Source organism: Thalassophryne amazonica, chromosome 9 (genome assembly GCF_902500255.1).
Source record: "Thalassophryne amazonica chromosome 9, fThaAma1.1, whole genome shotgun sequence".
NCBI classification, from domain to species: Eukaryota; Metazoa; Chordata; class Actinopteri; order Batrachoidiformes; family Batrachoididae; genus Thalassophryne; species Thalassophryne amazonica.
Genome location: NC_047111.1, coordinates 28,937,959 through 28,957,685, shown reverse-complemented (window position 1 = coordinate 28,957,685; position 19,727 = coordinate 28,937,959). Strand labels below are relative to the sequence as shown.

The 19,727-nt window shown below is 40.8% G+C and overlaps 1 protein-coding gene across 1 annotated transcript; it reads left to right on the top strand.

Moving 5' to 3' along the window:
• The first annotated feature begins 412 nt into the window (after nucleotides 1–412).
• plekhb1 (pleckstrin homology domain containing B1) lies at nucleotides 413–12,552 on the top strand. Its single transcript, XM_034177405.1, has 6 exons — nucleotides 413–646; nucleotides 4,098–4,250; nucleotides 7,568–7,670; nucleotides 7,747–7,786; nucleotides 7,906–7,996; nucleotides 12,335–12,552. The coding sequence occupies exons 1-6, from the start codon at nucleotides 610–612 to the stop codon at nucleotides 12,466–12,468; spliced, it is 558 nt and encodes a 185-aa protein (XP_034033296.1). The 5' UTR covers nucleotides 413–609; the 3' UTR covers nucleotides 12,469–12,552.
• The last annotated feature ends 7,175 nt before the right edge of the window (nucleotides 12,553–19,727 follow it).

Genomic DNA, 19,727 nt, shown 5'->3' with positions numbered 1-19,727 from the left:
GTGATCTACAGTGGGAGTAGAGAGCAGGTTGAGTCTAGCCTGGAAAGGTGGAGATATGCTCTACAACTACAACTTGTTACTCTTGAGCTTCATTTGAGCCCATCGAAGTTTAAAGGCAAATAAAGGCTTTCCCCTTCGTAATGCTGGCAGTGGCACAGACGCACGCTTTTGTAACAATGTTGTGACATTGTTACGAGAGCATGTATAAAAAGAAATCCTGTACTTGTTCATTTTGTACTGGCAGTAAACCCAGCTGCATTCATGTACAAACACCACCAAGTGGACAATATAATTCAACACATTTTCATAAAAGCTCAACAAATCTTATATTGTGTTGAGGTTTTATGAAAACGTGTTGAAACTATGAGTTACACAAAGGACATGACCTGAATGTCAACTGCAGGTAAAGACAGGATGGGAAAAGTGGGTGTGGCTAAAGATTCACTTAATCCAGTGTGATCCTGTGACTCAGTCCAGGCCAGTTCCAGATTAATCTGATCACATGTGAGCGATGAGCGTGCAGCTGTCACAGATACATTTATCCTGCGAAGACCAAAACTTCACTGTTTCTGTGTCCAAATCATTAACAATCATTAACGTGGCCCAAACATGGCCTTGCTGAAGTCAGGCTGGCTGTGGAGACAGAGTGAGTATTTGAAAATATAATTTTTTTTCAAATAGATGATATTATAGTAATGAATGCACAGATTTATGATGTGCTTGTTTTGAAGTAAATAAAAAACAGAACATCTGGAAGCAGAACTCTGATAACAAGAAAGAATCAAGAAAATATTTTACATTTCACAAAGTTTTAGAAATGTATTGAATCTTCCTTTTCAAATGCTTTACTCTTGGGGAGCATTATGTCTTTGTTACTTTTGACAAATGTATCACTTGGATTTTGAAAAAGCATCTGTAAACTTAAGACCCACTATTATTATTTGTATACACGCTGATTTTTCATAAGCTCTACATCTGCTGTACTTCATCAACCAAAGTGCTAAATTGAAGTTTGTATTTTCTGCACAGTAAGACTTTAACTGTTGTGGAAACTACGTTTGTGCAATTTGCAATTTCATGTTAATCATTATGCATATACTCATCTGGCTAAATGGCTTATTAATGTCCACTCAATGAGGATGTATCTGCTGCAGAAAAAAACCCAAAACAAAAACATATATATATATATATATATATATATATATATATATATATACGAGGTCTATTAGAAAAGTATCTGACCTTATTATTTTTTCAAAAACCATATGGATTTGAATCACGTGTGATTACATCAGACATGCTTGAACCCTCGTGGGCATGCGAGAGTTTTTTCACGCCTGTCGGTTACGTCATTCGCCTGTGGGCAGTCTTTGAGTGAGGAGTCGTCCACCCGCTCGTCGATTTTTTTCATTGTTTAGGAATGGCTCAGAGACTGTTGCTTTGTTTGATAAAATTTTTTTCAAAACTGTAAGGCACAACTGAGTGGACACCATTCAATAAATTCAGCTGGTTTTCGGTAAAAATTTTAACGGCTGATGAGAGATTTTGGTCTGGTAGTGTCACTTTAAGGACGGTCCACGGCACCTGACGGCGATCTGCGCTTCGAGGCAGCAGCGTCTCGCCGTTTCAAGTTGAAAACTTCCACATTTCAGGCTCTGTTGACGCAGTAAGTCGTCAAAGAACAGAGAACTTTCAGAAGTCGGCATGAGGAGTTTATTCGGACATTCCATTGTTAACGGTCATTTTGTAACGAAAGAACGTGCGGGCAGAGTCGCATGTCGGGCTGGACCCGACCGCGGGGGGTCGCGGCAGGAAAAACACCTCCGTTGGAAATCTTAATGGGCAAGTTGGAACATGCCCAAGCTGTTAAACAATTTCTCAGTTACTCACTTGTTGAAAGCCATTAAAAGCCGCCTGAATTCTACAAATGGTTTTCAACACGGAGGTGTTTTTCCTGTCGCGGCGCACACAGATTTGCCGAGTCGTCACGGAAACGACTTGGCGAATTTGCGCGTACGTCTTTCATTAAAAAAATGTCCTTAAACAGTGGAATGTCCGCATAAATTCCTCATGCCGGCCTCTTCTGAATCTTCTCTGTTCTCTCACGATGTCCTGGGTGAATTAAGCCTTAAATTAGGATGTTTTAAGGTCGAAACAGGCCGACGACAGCGCCTGGAAGCGCTGCAGGACGTCCCGCTCCGTGGGAAGTCCTTACACCGACAGAAACACCCCATAATCTCTCATCAGCCGTTAAACTTTTCACAGAAAACCAGCTTAATTTCTCGAATAGTGTCCACTCGGATATTCCTCACAGGTCCAGAAAAAATTTTGATAAAGCAACGCGCGCCGTCTTGAGCAGCGTGTGAAACAAAGGAATTCAGCCGAGAAGGCGGGACCACATCTCACTCAAGGCCTGCCCACAGGGAAATGACGTCACCGACACGCGTGAAAAAACTCACGCATGCGCACGAGGGTTCAAGCATGATTGGTGTAATCGCATGTCATTCAAATCCATATAGTTAAAAAAAAAATAAAAGGGTCGGTTTATTATCTAAGAGACCTCGTATATATACACACACACACACACACACACACACACACACACACACACACACACACACACACACACACACACACACACACACACACACACACACACACACACACATTTTTTAGCATGTCAACATGAAATTAGTTCCAACAAAGTGAGCTATATTTTTTATTCCATAATAATAATAATAATAATTTCTTAAGTGTATGGGCCAGGAGAATACCACACAAACACAGTTGCAAATGGTCATGCAATATTAAAATGATTGTAGAACACATTTACTCATACTTTAATTTAGCAGAGCCACTCACCACAATAACCTCAATCAAAACGGAAGACGTCAAAACAAAGTAGTTATTTGAACAAGCTTCTGAATGACTGGCATAGTTAGGTTAGTTTAATGAGGATGTTGACTGAAGAAGTGTTTGCTTTTAAAAAGCAGAAAAAAATGTAAAGAATTAATTGAAGGTTTTCTCCACATGGCAAGTCCCTTTTTCAGATTTATGGTAGCACAAGCAACTTACAGTTTATTGTACAAAATATGAAGCCTGTGACCATACAGACTACACATCATCGAGGAAGGAGGCCAAAATAAACACCCAGAAGTTAACAAAAGTTTGACCTTAAGGCCCACAAGAACCTCAGGATCGTCTATCTTTAAGTTAGCACGCATGACCTAATGAGGACAGGATTACTTGAAAAATCGACATACAAAAATTTTACAGTTCCTTCCTTGTTGGTCAATGCAGGCATGGGCTTGGGTGTTGTGTGGAACCCAGTAACCTGGGTACATTTGAGGTTCTCTGACCGTGACTTCGTAAACAATACCGTGGTCATTGCAGTACACAAGCAATGAGTTAGATTCTAGGCCTAACAGCTTTTACAAGACAATGCTCCTGGCTTTGAATGACTTCTTAGACTAGGTTGTCATGAGTGTGTATGTGGCAAATGTCAAACTCCTTGAAAGAATCTCTTACTGTGGCAGTGTCAATCGTGTCTCCAGGAGCTCAAACTATAAGGTCAAAAGTTGCCTTGGAAGAGCTAAATGAGTCATTAAGTTGCTGGACAGAGATACATAGCTTGTAGCTTTCTAGGAGGATGAAAGTACAGATCGTCAGAGATGTGTGCTTCCAGCCTTATTGGTTGTGAGACAAAGTAAATGAAGGTATTAACTGGATCTCTTTGATACAAGGTCTTCCTGGAGAATCTATATAACTGGAGCGATGTGTCAAATAAGCAGTTTCTTGAGAAGTCCTTGATGAGGCATCTGCATTGACACTACATCTGGTTCAGAACATGATCCAGCACACAACATATCAGCTTAGGGCCTAGAAAATTAAAACTTATTTTTTGATGTTGCAATGAAGTATATGAGGTGAACATCCTTAAAAAATGTATTCTTTTGCCACTGCTGTACACAACACAATCAAAATAATATTCACCTCTGTTGTACTCCACCAGAAGTTGGATACATAAATTCTGTATTACATAATACCAGGTCTGTCTGAGGTAGATGTTCAGTGCATGTTCCTTCTTCTTCCATTAGCATGTGTCTTCAAACGCTGGAAGTTAAACTGGTGTGACCTGTGGATAGACGGGAGTCTTTGCTTCTACAAAAGTGACAGCAGGAGAGATTTGGAGCATCGTGTCAGCCTCAAGACAGCTTGCGTAGATGTGAAATCAGGCGTGGAATGTGGAGGTACAGCAGAGTCTCAGTTCAAATCCAAACACTGCTGATGGTGGCTCTGTGGCTACAGCGCCTGCTGCATACATCAAGATCCAATGTGCAACAGCACCAGTGTCTATGAACATACACACATTTTATATATATATATATATAGAGAGAGAGAGAGAGACTCAGCTGGCGTTCCAGCATCAAATCCGCCAGCCTGAAGTTTGAGGCAGAAAGAAGTGAGGCCTCACGCCAGAAGCGTCAAAGACAGAAAGAGCGGGCAACAGCACAAGCCCAGCCTACTCAAGTGTTCATTTGCCCCAAGTGTAACAGGTCTTGTGCATCCCGCATCGGACTTTTCAGCCACCAGAGGGCGTTTCGGAGTGTTAGAGGAGAAGTTGGGACATGTCCAGCTCACCACAAATTCTTTTATACTCACTCGACTGGTAAGCACTGAAAGCCGAGATAGACATGTCCCAACTTGTCCTCTAACACTCCGAAACGGATGTGTTCCTTTGTCTCGCTTCATCAGCGAATCGGTCGTGACGCGCGAAGCCTCCGCGCGGCTTTCCATGACAAAATCTCTTGTTAAAAGTGAAATCTGCTGGAAAATGGCTGATGTCCAGGTCTTGTGATAACCACAGAAAGAGCACACGACGGTCTCGTATCCACAGAGCCATCAGCTTAGAAATGATACAGTGGTTTGTGTTGCGACATCGCAGCTCGCAGCGCGGCGCACCAACCGTCCTTAAAGGGGTCCTTAAAGCTGTAGTTAAAGTCCTTATTCTCTGTGAAGCCCGTAAAATTTTCACTGAAAGCCAGATAAATTTTTCGAATGGTTTCTAGGTGCCAGTCTCTAACAGCTTCTGAAAAAATTCTGATGGAAAAAAAGTCCTTTTCATTCCGCCATTTCCAGACAATGAAAATCCGACAAGGGGGCGGGACCACTCCTTCCACAAGGCGTGCTCACAGGCGAATGACGTCACCGACAGGCGTGGAAAAACTCACGCATGCACACGAGGGTTCAAGCATGTCTGACGTAAAAACATATGAATGAAATCCATATATTTAAAAAAAAAATAAAAAGGACCGTTAATTTATGGACAGACCACATAATTGGGGTATTCAATGTCATACAACTGTTTTTTAAACAAAATGTAGTTGTCCCACACTATTGCCGTAATATCCACCACAACACTGTAATGTCCCTAAACAGTTTGTATGAAAGATTGTTTGGGTAGTTTCTATGGAGATAAACAGTGACATCAGAACACATGTATATAGCACCAAATCACAACAAACAGTTGTCCCAAGGCGCTTTATATTGTAAGGCAATGGTGTGGTGGAAATTACATTTACAAGGCCAATAGTGCCCGTAGTTAAAGAATCACCCATAAGCAGAAGTTAGATATGTCACCACTTTATCCAGGTCTGGAAGGAAGGTTACCTTCAGATGAGAAATAATTGGTTAGGATGTTATTAATGATCGATTTCAAACCTTTTTCATGCAACCCCAATTCCAGTGAAGTTGGGACATTGTGTGAAATGTAAATAAAAACAGAAAACAATGATTTTCAAATTCTCTTCAACCGATTTTCAATTGAATACACCACAAGACAATATATTTAATGTTCAAACTGACAGATGTTTTTGTTTTGTGCAAATATTTGCTCATTTTGAAATGGATGCCTGCAACACAGGGCAACAAAAGACTGGGAAAGTTGTTGAATGCTCAAAGAACACCTAATTGGAAACAGGTGAGTGTCATGATTGGGTATAAAAGGAGCATCCCCAAAAGGCTCAGCCGTTCACAAGCAAAGATGGGGTGAGGATTCCCACTTTGTGAACAACTGTGTGAAAAAATAGGCCGACAGTTTAAGAATGTTTCTCAACGTTCAGTTGCAAGGAATTTAGGGATTCCATCATCTACAGTCCATAATATGATCAGAAGATTCAGAGAATCTGGAGAACCTTCTACACATAAGCGGCAAGGCCGAAAACCAACATTGAATGCCGGTGACCTTCGATCCCTCAGGCGGCACTGCATTAAAAACCGACATCATTGTGTAAAGAATCTTACCATGTGGGCTCAAGAACACTTCAGAAAACCATTGTCAAGTAACACAGTTCATCGCTACATCTACAAGTGCAAGTTAAAACTCTACCATGCAAAGCAAAAGCCATACATCAACAACATCCAGAAACGCTGCCGCCTTCTCTGGGCCCAAGCTCATTTGAAATGGACAGACACAAAGTGGAAAAGTGTGCTGTGGTCTGATGAGTCCACATTTCAAATTGTTTTTGGAAATCATGGACGTCGTGTCTTCCGGACAAAAGAGGAAAAAGTCCATTCAGATTGTTACCAGCGCAAAGTTCAAAAGCCAGCATCTGTGATGATATGGGGGTGTGTAAGTTGCACATGGCATGGGCAACTTACACATCTGTGATGGCACCATCTATGCTGAAAGGTGCATCCAGGTTTTGGAATAACACATCCAAGCAACGTCTTTTTCAGGGACGTCCCTGCTTATTTCAGCAAGACAATGCCAAGCCACATTCTGCACGTGTTACAACAGCGTGGCTTTATAGTTAAAGAGTGCAGGTACTAGACTCGCCTGCCTGCAGTCCAGACCTGTTGCCCATTAATAATGTGTGGCGCATTATGAAGTGCAAAATACGACAATGGAGACCCCAAACTGTTGAACAACTGAAGTGGTACATCAAGCAAGAATGGGAAAGAATTCCACCTACAAAGCTTCAACAATTAGTGTCCTCAGATGTAAAGGTGATGTAACACAGTGGTAAACATACCACTGTCCCAGCTTTTTTGAAATGCGTTGCAGGCATCCATTTCAAAATAAGCAAATAGTATTTGCACAAAAACAATAGCTGATTAGTTTGAACATTAAATATCTTGTGTGTGGTGTATTCAATTGAATATAGGTTGAAGAGGATTTGCAAATCATTGTAGTCTGTTTTTATTTACATTTTACACAACGTCCCAAATTCATTGGAATTGGGGTTGTATATTACATTACTTTTGTGACCTGAAGACTTTGGTAAACCACCAAAGCCTAACACCAAAACAGTCAAAACAGTTTTTATTCATGTGGGCTGCATGTCGTTGGAAGTGGGAGGAAGCCGGAGCACCCGGAGGAAGAACGTGCAAACCTACAGTACACACAGAAAGAACCAGGTTGGAGTCAAACCTGGGACTTTCTTGTTGGGAGGCAACAGTGCTAACCGCTAACCCACCGTGCTGCCGTGAGTGAAACACATTTTTCTGTATAGATGGTGGCAACCAGAAAGTCTGCCATTAGTGTGCAAAATTCTGTGTGTTGTAGGTGTAAGTCCACCAGAAAGTAATCCTCGGGACAATCTGATTGTGATTCAGCTCAGAGATGGCTCAACAATCAACCTTTGTGCCAACAGTGAGGATGAAGCTCTGTAGGTACCCTCACTTCTCCGTCATCTGCTTTGTGGTTCTTTGCCTCAACATCTAAGTCTTCTTTCTTTTCTTTAGAGCATGGAAACTCACTTTGCTCGAAACCAGGAGAAACCCAGTGAGTGCTCCATGTTCTCTGCATAAACTGACAAAGAATTCAGAAAAAACGGAAACCTGTCAAGTTGACTCCAAGTACCACTTGGCAGTCAGATGTAAAAACATGTTTTCTGCCTGCAGGTGATCCACTATGACCCATATGATGACTCCTACCAGTCTGTGCCTCTCAGCAATTATCATACAGTCTACATCACCCCTGGAGCAGGATCAGGTAATGACGCACAGAACAGCTGGGTTGATATGAGCGCGCAACCTTAAGTAACTACTGTGGAGGATGAAGGTGTCTAGCGCCCTGGTGCTTCCTTAATTCATACCTAATAAATTTAAGTAAATTACTGTAATTTATTAAAGTTTGTACAAGTGTCATCCCCCATATTTGGGAACCATTTTTGTTGAGCAGTGGGAATGTTCAAGCCAGGTATGACAGGTTTTGTTTTTTTACCTCCACCAACAAAGTTGGGTGGCGGTTGTCGTTTCTTTGTCTGTGAACAGCCTGTAAGCCACAAGTTTTCATATAACGTCCTGAAATTTTTTACAGAGGATTGATATCCTGATATGCAAGAACTGGTTCAATTTTCAAGGTCATAAGTCAAAGTCATGAGAAATCTTGGAATCCTTTAACGAACTGAATGATACTTCATAAATTCATAACTGTCAAAACAGAATTTCTTTCATATTTGAATAGAATTCCTTTATTGTCAATGCACATATATACATGCAATGAAACCTGTCCTCTGTATTTAACACATCCTAATTACAGTCACAATCTAACCACTAGGAGCAGACGGCAGCCACAGTCCAGCATCTGGGCACCAACTCCAGATGTAGACGCTGCCTTAGTTTATTTTAATATTGAAAAACCCCTTTGCTCTATATTTTGTATTATTATATGGCCGTGACATTACGCACTTTCCGATTGGCTGATTGGTTGGATATTTTCCCATATCGGACCAGTTTCCATGACAATCAGTCCAAAATGCATATTTTCTTTACAAACCACAAGCTAAAAACGTGATTACAAAAAGCAAGTCGGACATGAACGTACATACTCCATAAATATCTAAACAGCATCTGAAAAAAAAAAAACGCACACAGATTGAAAGCTTACCAACTAATATGCGGACTGTCTGTTCTTCATGGAAGTGAAGTGAACAAGTTGGACTATGAACCGTCAGCAGCTTTCATATTTGGGTGACACTGTAAGTTTGTATGGTTTTATATATATAATAGCCATACGTATAATCAGGGCTGTGAAATAAAAATTGTGAAATCCGAGGAAAATTTGCAGGGGGTCGAGCCAGTGTCTAGGGCAGGGGTGGGCAATTAATTTTTACAAGGGGCCACATAGGGAACCTGAATTATGTCCGAGGGCCACACCATCGATAACTCGGCTGTCTCCCATTACAAATTTTTTACAAAAAATTACCTATTTAATAGCTTTTATAGGTATTTTTTATTATTGTAATAATATGTAAATATTTAAATATACCTAAATAAACCTCTCTGATTTGCAACACACAAGCTTGACATTTTTAATATATGTAATAATAATCACAGACCTCATGAGGGCCGGACAGAGACATGCAAAGGGCCGCATGTGGCCCCCGGACCGCAGTTTGCCCAGGTCTGGTCTAGGGCCCGCAGGGCCCCAGAAACCAAATTAATTTTTTATCTAATGATACATTTTCAGCATCTCCTGGAAGAAAAAAATCTCAAAAGAAGTGCATATTTAAATGATCCAAGACTCAACCTTTCATTTGAACCATCAATGATAATGCTGAAATAACAGAATATGACATGCAAGTAGGACCTGGAATGATTTTGCTTTTAATTGTAAACCAAATTATGCATTAACTCAGAACAATTAAACTACATTAAATTTATGAAGAGTGAAAAGACAAAGAATTTCAAAAACCACAGCTAAAGCTTGTAGAATATTTTGACAGAGTAAAATATCAATAACATCACATATTGTTGTGTAAATTCCTGTAAATCTTGTCTTTTTTCCAATGAAAAATCTATGTTAATAGAAACTCATTTACATTCTTGTGTAAAGTCATGTAAATCCATTCAAAGTCACAATATCTTTTTTCCAATGAAAGAAAGTCTAGCTTAATAATAAAAGTCACATAATCTTTTCTAAAATCTTGTTTAAACAGCACAATGTTTATTTTCCAGGGAGAGAAAAATTCTTACCGTGTTTCTTGATGGCACAGTTCGCGTTCCCGTTTATCTTTCAGATGTGTTCATGAAGCCAGCAACAATTCCACGGATTCCTTTCCTTATCAGACTTTTTCAAACCATCTTTCTCACCATCTTCGCTCTGTCTGATGTCGCTCCGTGACACAGACATGCTGCAAAATTCTTCTTTTAAAAACTTGAGAGCTCTAAAAGTTTGTGATGTCCACATGCTACGTTTAGCTTAAGCGTCTTGCAGGAGCCACACAGCGTCGCTGCAGCAACCAACCAGTACAGTACTTTACAACTGTCACAACAGCTACACTTTGAGTGGCATTAATTCCTCCACGAAGTTCCGCGGATCCGAGGACACAGATTTGTATCTGTAACACACAGGTCAGTGTCTGTGGACTTATAAAACTTGCACGATGTCATAGAAAAAGGAAATGCTTTGCGATAGACATTTTAAAAACTCAGTGACAATCAGAATTACAGAGTACAACACTAACACCCCCCCCCTCCTCCCCATGATGATCCGAGGAATTGCGCGGAGTTTTCACAGCCCTGATAATAAAAGAATTAGCCTCATTTGCTCGGTCTGTATGGGGATATCAGACCTCCTCGCTTCACTCGGTCCGTACTGACAACACGTCAGTCTGATATTTCCCCGTACAGGCCTCACAGTGGTTAATAATATTAAACTTTAGCTTGTGAAAAGCCACTTCTAACAGGACTTCGAGCTTAAAAACATTTTCCAAGATAAAAATTTGTGGAATTGGAAACTCAGGTTATAATTATAGATTACACAAAGTTTATAAACAACCTCTTTGGAACATCCATTTTTCAGAACCTTCTGGCCTTATTAAAAACACTGATATTTACTGTATAAATTTAATTTGTCAATGTGTTGCCCCCCATCATGCTCTGACCTGGTACAATGCCAGATAGTTGCACTTCAGAGGCACATCAGCCAAGTCACAGTCCTCTCAGAGTCGCACAAGTCTCTTAAATAAGGAAGACACTTATAAATTCGATTTGTGCAACACTCACCTGCCACTTTATAAGGTACACTTTGCTAGTACCGGGTCGGACCCCTTTTGCCTTCAGAACTGCCTTAATTCTTGGAGCATTGATTCAACAAGGCGTTGGAAACAGTTCTCCAAGATGTTCGTCCATATTGACATGATGACATCATGCAGTCACCCATTTAAGGGTGATTCTTAGACTACGGGCACTTATTATGTCCTTTGATCATATTGTATGAAAAACAGAAAAAAGGGGAAATGTCACACTTTTATAGTTATCTTTACAATGAAAGTGTTTTAAGAAATTTGTTCTAGTAGTCTATGATGACTTTTTCACCTTTTTTCAGCATCATTATATGCAAATATTGCCGTTTTGTGCTTGTCCCACACCCAGACTTTTGATCTTCAATGATAAAAATGAATGGTAAAAAATGTTTTTTCTAATGTTTTAAAATATCTCTGAATAAAATATCAGTAAAATAATCAAAACATAATTGGGGTATTCAATGTCATACAACTGTTTTGATTTTTTTAAACAAAATGTAGTTGTCCCACACTATTGCCGTAATTTCCACCACAACACTGTAATGTCCCTTTAAACAGTTTGTATGAAAGATTGTTTGGGTAGTTTCTATGGAGATAAACAGTGACATCAGAGCACATGTATATAGCGCCAAATCACAACAAACAGTTGCCCCAAGGCACTTTATATTGTAAGGCAATGGTGTGGTGGAAATTACAAGGCCAATAGTGCCCGTAGTCCTCTGACATCAGACATTTTCATTCATACAACTGCCACTCACTGGGTATCTTCTCTTTTTTTGGACCATCCTCTGTAAACCTTAGAGATGGCTGTGTGTGAAAATCCCAGTAGATCAGCAGTTATTTAAATACTCACACCAGCCCGTTTGGCAACAACAACCACACCACCTTCTTAGTCACTTAATTCCCCTTCCTTCCCCATTTTAATGCTCAGTTTGAACTTCAGCAATTCGTCTTCACCACGTCTAGATTCCACAATGCATTGAGTTACTGCCATGTGATTGGCTAATTAGCTATTTGTGTTAACAATTAATTGAACAGGTGTACCTAACAAAGTGGCCAGTGAGTGTGTATGTGACTGCTACTTTTCACCACCAAATAAGTGACCCTATTCTTGGAGGGGCTAAAACAGAGACTACCGGCGACTCTCTTAAATCGCTGACAGTCATATCGCAGTGCGACTGGGGCTGATAGTACAGTGTTTTGTTTTTTGTTTGTAACGTCTTAGTTTATGTTCAAAAATGTGATTATCTGAACCAACCAACAAAGGAATGGTGTGGGTTTTTTTTTGTGTTCTCTCCAAGGTGTGCGGCAAGTGATTGTGCAGAGGGACCCATTTGATGGTGTAGTTGAGCAGCTAGCGTTAGGCGTTCTGGTCGGCCTGGCTGCAGGGGCGGCACTGAGATCCTTCCTCTGGATGCCGCTGTTTTTCTGCTGAGATGATCCCTGTTTCTAACACACCACACAGGCTCTCCTCCTCCACGGACACAAAAACAGACCCTGAAATCCAGCATGAGTAGACTTGCTTCTTTTAAGCAATACAAACAACCAAAAAAAAAAAACCCCAAACATTTATGTCCAATCTAAAGAAGTAGCAGAAAATGAGGCTGTGAAATGTTCTTCCTGCTGTTTGAATGGACTATCTGCCACCTGCATTTTATTTTCTGTAAGCTGCCTAAATGTTTCACATTTGTAAGCTACATAGCATGTAATGGAAAATAAATGGTGTTAAGATTTGGTTGTTTATTCAACAATTGTTGTGTGTGTGTGTGTGTGGGGGGGGGGATACCATTCCACCAGTCATCTACTTTTAACACTTCTGCATTGTACACTTGGTGCTGTTTGATGAAAACTACAACAGAAAAGGCCAGTGGGGGCTCTTGAGTTTTGCTGAATTTAGAAGCTGCCTCCTCCATTTATTGATGATTTATTTACTGCAGCAGCATCATATACAAGGAATAATGCTACGAAAAGTGTAATACCATTTAGCATTAAGAGTGTAACAGCAACTTTTTGAAGGCCGCATTAGTGGCCTTGCAGTATATATATATATATATATATATATATATATATATATATATATATCAAATCAATTTTATTTATATAGCGCCAAATCACAACAAACAGTTGCCCCAAGGCACTTTATATTGTAAGGCAAGGCCATACAATAATTACGGAAAAACCCCAACGGTCAAAACGACCCCCTGTGAGCAAGCACTTGGCAACAGTGGGAAGGAAAAACTCCCTTTTAACAGGAAGAAACCTCCAGCAGAACCAGGCTCAGGGAGGGGCAGTCTTCTGCTGGGACTGGTTGGGGCTGAGGGATAGAACCAGGAAAAAGACATGCTGTGGAGGGGAGCAGAGATCAATCACTAATGATTAAATGCAGAGTGGTGCATACAGAGCAAAAAGAGAAAGAAACACTCAGTGCATCATGGGAACCTCCCAGCAGTCTAAGTCTATAGCAGCATAACTAAGGGATGGTTCAGGGTCACCTGATCCAGCCCTAACTATAAGCTTTAGCAAAAAGGAAAGTTTTAAGCCTAATCTTAAAAGTAGAGAGGGTGTCTGTCTCCCTGATCCGAATTGGGAGCTGGTTCCACAGGAGAGGAGCCTGAAAGCTGAAGGCTCTGCCTCCCATTCTACTCTTACAAACCCTAGGAACTACAAGTAAGCCTGCAGTCTGAGAGCGAAGCGCTCTATTGGGGTGATATGGTACTATGAGGTCCCTAAGATAAGATGGGACCTGATTATTCAAAACCTTATAAGTAAGAAGAAGAATTTTAAATTCTATTCTAGAATTAACAGGAAGCCAATGAAGAGAGGCCAATATGGGTGAGATATGCTCTATCCTTCTAGACCCTGTCAGTACTCTAGCTGCAGTATTTTGAATTAACTGAAGGCTTTTCAGGGAACTTTTAGGACAACCTGATAATAATGAATTACAATAGTCCAGCCTAGAGGAAATAAATGCATGAATTAGTTTTTCAGCATCACTCTGAGACAAGACCTTTCACACATTATATATACACACACACACATATACGAGGTCTATTAGAAAAGTATCCGACCTTATTATTTTTTTTCAAAAACCATATGGATTTGAATCACGTGTGATTACATCAGACATGCTTGAACCCTCGTGGGCATGCGAGAGTTTTTTCACGCCTGTCAGTTACGTTATTCGCCTGTGGGCAGTCTTTGAGTGAGGAGTCGCCCACCCTCTCGTCGATTTTTTCATTGTTTAGGAATGGCTCAGAGACTGCCGCTTTGATCAAAATTTTTTCAAAACTGTAAGGCACAACTGAGTGGACACCATTCAATAAATTCAGCTGGTTTTTGGTAAAAATTTTAACGGCTGATGAGAGATTTTGCTCTAGTAGTGTCGCCGTAAGGACGGCCCACGGCGCCTGACGGCGATCTGCGCTTCGAGGCAGCAGCATCTCGCCATTTCAAGTTGAAAACTTCCACATTTCAGGCTCTGTTGACCCAATAAGTCGTCAGAGAACAGAGAACTTTCAGAGGAAGTCGGCATGAGGAGTTTATTCAGACATTCCATTGTTAACGGACATTTTGTAATGAAAGAAATGAAAGAACGTGCGGGCAGAGTCGTGTGTCGGGCCGGACCCGACTGCGGGGGGTCGCAACAGGAAAAACACCTCCGTTGGAAACCTTAACGGGCAAGTTGGAACATGCCCAAGCTGTTAAACAATTTCTCAGTTACTCACTTGTTGAAAGCCATCAAAAGCCGCCTGAATTTTACAAATGGTTTTCAACATGGAGGTGTTTTTACTGTCGCGGCGCACACAGATTTGCCGAGTCATCACGGAAACGACTCGGCGAATTTGCTCGCACGTCTTTCATTAAAAAATGTCCTTAAACAGTGGAATGTCCGCATAAAGTCCTCATGCCGGCCTCTTCTGAATCTTCTCTGTTCTCTCACGACATCCTGGGTGAATTGAGCCTTAAATTAGGATGTTTTCAGGTCGAAACAGGCTGACGACGGCGCCTGGAAGCGCTGCACGACGTCCCGCTCCGTGGGAAGTCCTTACACTGACAGAAACACCCCATAATCTCTCATCAGCCGTTAAACTTTTCACCGAAAACCAGCTTAATTTCTCGAATAGTGTCCACTCGGATATTCCTCACAGGTCCACAAAAAAATTTTGATAAAGCAATGCGCGCCGTCTCGAGCAGCGTGTGAAACAAAGGAATTCAGCCGAGAGGGCGGGACCACATCTCACTCAAGGCCTGCCCACAGGGAAATTTTTTCACTGACACGCGTGAAAAAACTCACGCATGCGCACGAGGGTTCAAGCATGATTGGTGTAATCGCACGTCATTCAAATCCATATAGTTAAAAAAAAAAAGGGTCGGTTTATTATCTAATAGATCTCGTATATACACACACACACACACATATCATGGAGGGTTCTGAAATTTTCATCTTAGGTGCATGTCCACTGTGAGAGACAATCTAAAAAAAAAAAAAAATCCAGAAATCACAATGTATGATTTTAATAATTCATTTGTATATTACTGCTGCAAATAAGTATTTGAACACCTACCAACCAGCAAGAATTCTGGCTCTCACAGACCTGTTTAAGAAGCCCTCTTATTCTGCACTCTTTACCTGTATTAATTGCACCTGTTTGAACTTGTTACCTGTATAAAATACACCTGTTCACACAATCACATTCCAACCTGTCCACCATAGCCAAGACCAAAGAGCTGTCTAAGGACACCAGGGACAAAACTGTAGACCTGCACAAGGCTGGGATGGACTACAGGACAACAGACAAGCAGCTTGGTAGAAGACAACAACTGTTATGTTTATTTATTAGAAAGTGGAAGAAACACAAGATGACTGTCAATCTCCCTCGGTCTGGGATTCCATGCAAGGTCTCACTTTGTGGGGTAAGGATGATGCTGAGAAAGCTCAGAAGTACACAGGAGGACCTGGTCAATGACCTGAAGAGAGCTGGGACTACAGTCATAAAGATTAAATTAGTAACACATGATGCTGTCATGGTTTAAAATCCTTTCCAAAATTTGCTCAAATACGGTGTGAGAGTGAAGAGAGTCTCGTTCCCTCGCGCGCGCACACAGAGAGAGAGCGAGAGCGAGGTAGACCGAAGTTCGCGGTAGTTCGGACTGTTTTCACGGTGGAAAGGGGCGGAGCATTTTGCCTGCGTTTTGACCGCCATACTAGCCGCAAATACGATGATAAAACGCCGCTAAATCCGCCGAATAAAGCGGCGTTTTGACGCCGTAGCATCTGGCACACGTCAGGCAACGGGGGTTAATACCCAGTTCTATCATTTACAAGACGAGCGTAAGAACGGCGGTGTGTTACTAGCCGCAAATACGAGGATAAAACGCCGCTAAATCCGCCGAATAAAGCGGCGTTTTGACGCCGTAGCATCTGGCACACGTCAGGCAACGGGGGTTAATACCCAGTTCTATCATTTACAAGACGCGCGTGAGAACGGCGGTGTTCTGCTGCCGCTGATAATGCCCTGTGTACCGCTGGATTTATCCAGGCAAATCCTGCGTTACTCCAGGAACTTTTGCATATAGGCGCCGCCCCCAGAGTATAATAGGCTGAAGCAGCAGGAATACATGCCTCTGTCACTGCAGGGGGAGGGAGATACTCAGCCTTGTCTTCTCCTTTTCCCATCCTCAACGTGTTGCTCCGTCTCCACCACAGTGCTACCCTCTGCTTCTGAACCAGACCTCTTGGTTAGTCCTTGCCGCTGCCAATTTTCTTTTAGGAGGCATACTGGAGCTTCTCTGCAAAAATATCTGGAGCTGGCCGTGGGTGAGAGGCCTGCATGCAGCGCGCTAGCGTTTATATATTGACCGCCGCCTATCGGCCGTCAAAAAGCTGTAAAAAAGCAGCAAAACAATTTTAATAAACGATCATCTTCACCACAAAGCCTCAATGAAACAGTAAAGTGTGAAAAACTGATTCAGAAAGTTTTTTTCATCCAGGATTCATCTTTAAAAGAGCAGACTTACTCCTTTACTTCTTCCAGAATTATTTTTTTCATTTTCTTTTTATTATTGTTGTTTATGCATCAGATCAAATTACTTGTATGTGAGAACTTACTTGGAAATAAATCTGATTCTGATTTGACAATCAAATCAGTCCAGATTTAGCTCTTGTTTAAACAAGACAATTAGGGGTTATATTGTTTTTTTTTTTTTTTTTTTTTTTAATAAGTATGCAATTCCACTCAAAAATGTTGAAAAAAAAAAAGAAGCTAAACTGTCAACATGACAGAAAAACTCTGCCTGGACTCTTACTGGATTAAACGTACAGTGTGTCATTTTTAAAGGAGAGAGCAAATGTTATGTCCATCAAATATTAATGTGTTTTTAAACTTTTCAATGTAATTTATTTTCTTAACATAGACAGAAAAATATAAAAAAGAACTTTGATATTACAACATAAGTGTAATTTTTTTTTGTCTACAGAAAAATACAAAAAAGTACTTTGATATTACAACATAAGTGTAAATTTTTTTTGTCTATTATTCTTGCTTTCAATGCATCTAAAACCAGCCAAAATGACTCGCAACGCGAGCCACCTCGGTCGATAATTGCCAACAGCACCGCTATGCTAAAGATTTCTGGGGAGAACCATGTATCATGTGTGCATGAGACCACTGTATGGAGTGTGCATTCGTAGCATCTTCTTACAAGATGCTGTGGCGGGAAACATTAGATAACGAACATCGCATCAATTAACACGCCTTTTGAAGAATATACTGAACAGAATGTCTTTTCTAAAACCTCCAAAACCGGGCCAGATACCAGGGAAAACACCAGCCAAACGCAAAGCATCAACCCCTGCAAGTGTAGAAGCTTCAAAGAAGAGATATGAAGAGAAAGGAAGAGAGAGGAAGTTTGTGAGTAGCTGGACACATGATTATCGGTGGCTGGGGCACAAGAAAGAGGACAACACAATATACTGCCATGTCTGTCAGGATTTTCCTTCAATTGCGGACCAATACGTCATTTTTAAATGTTGAAATAAAAGAATTTGATTTGCTTTATCAAAAAACATACTGGCAAATGATCGTGCATTGAACAGTGATGAATTCAGGAAACACAGGAGAGAAGCAGATGCATATTGGCATTTACCAATTATTTAAATTTTTTCCCCAATTATGCACAATTGCAGGAGAGAAACATTATGAGCTATGTCTTGGTTAACGGATTAAAAGGCTAGAGGCTATGCATGCAATATGTAATAAAATGTATTTTTTGGAAATTCAATTTTTACCACCCACACAGGAGAGAAGCAATTTATGAAAAAGTGTAATTTCAGTACTTCCACAGTAGTACTTCCACTGGCATATGCATCGCATGCCTTTGGCACGCTTCACGTGACTCGCGTCTGCGGCGCTTGCTTGTCCAGACAACCAGCTTTTCCTATAGGACAAGTAAACCGCCAGAGTTACTTGTCCTATGGACAAGTACACTAAAAAGCTTAATGTCAATGCCTGGATGGGGTTATGTATTGTGAGATTTTGGCAAACAACCTCCTTCCCTCAGTAAGAGCATTGAAGATGGGTCATGGCTGGGTCTTCCAGCATGACAATGACCCCAAATACACAGCCAGGGCAACTAAGGAGGGGCTCCGTAAGAGGCATTTCAAGGTCCTGGATTGGCCTGGCCAGTCTCCAGACCTGAACTCAATAGAAAATCTTTGGAGGGAGCTGAAACTCCAAACCTGAAAGATTTGGAGAAGATCTGTATGGAGGAGTGGACCAAAATCCCTGCTGCAGTGTGTGAAAACCTGGTGAAAAACTACAGGAAACGTTTGACCTCTGTAATTGCAAACAAAGGCTACTGTACCAAATATTAACATTGATTTTCACAAGTGTTCAAATACTTATTTGCAGCAGTAACATACAAATAAATGATAAAAAAAAAAAAAAAAAAAAAATCATACATTGTGATTTCCGGATTTTGTTTTTTTTAGATTCTATCTCTCACAGTGGACGTGAAAATTTCAGACCCCTCCATGATTTCTAAGTGGGAGAACTTGCAAAATTGCAGGGTCTTCAAATACTTATTTTCCTCACTGTAACTGTATAAAGGAAAGAAAAAGTAACTAAACTTGAAAATATACGATCTGTGTCTGCTCTAAACTTTGGAACCCACTGACTTACTTGACAACCTTAAGCTGAGTTTTTTTTTTATTATTTAATGTATTTTTCCATTTGGATGACAGTTTCCTGCTGTGCATGTTTGGAGGCTGTTGGTAACAGTGAAATAAGGCATATTCAGTGCATGTTAAATGGACATAAAGATCAATTTCTTGTAAAGAATATGCCTTACACTTAAGCACACCTTGGCAAATAAAAACATACATATTCCAATTTTATCCAACAATATCTGTTAAGGCGGATAGAATGTCAAATTTATTTCCACAAAAAGTTATTTGGTAACACTTTACAGTAAGGGTACACTAATTATCCATCCAATTTCTTTTCCCTTTTATTCCAATGAAGGGTCACGGAGGTGTTGGAGCCTGTCCCAGCAGTCATAGGGTGAGAGGTGGGGTACACCCTGGACAGGTCACAGGGCAGAGAGTAGGGATGTGAATCTTATAACAACTCATGATTCAATTCGATTCCGATTCTTGGGGTGACGATTCGATTCAGAATCAATTCTCGATTGAAC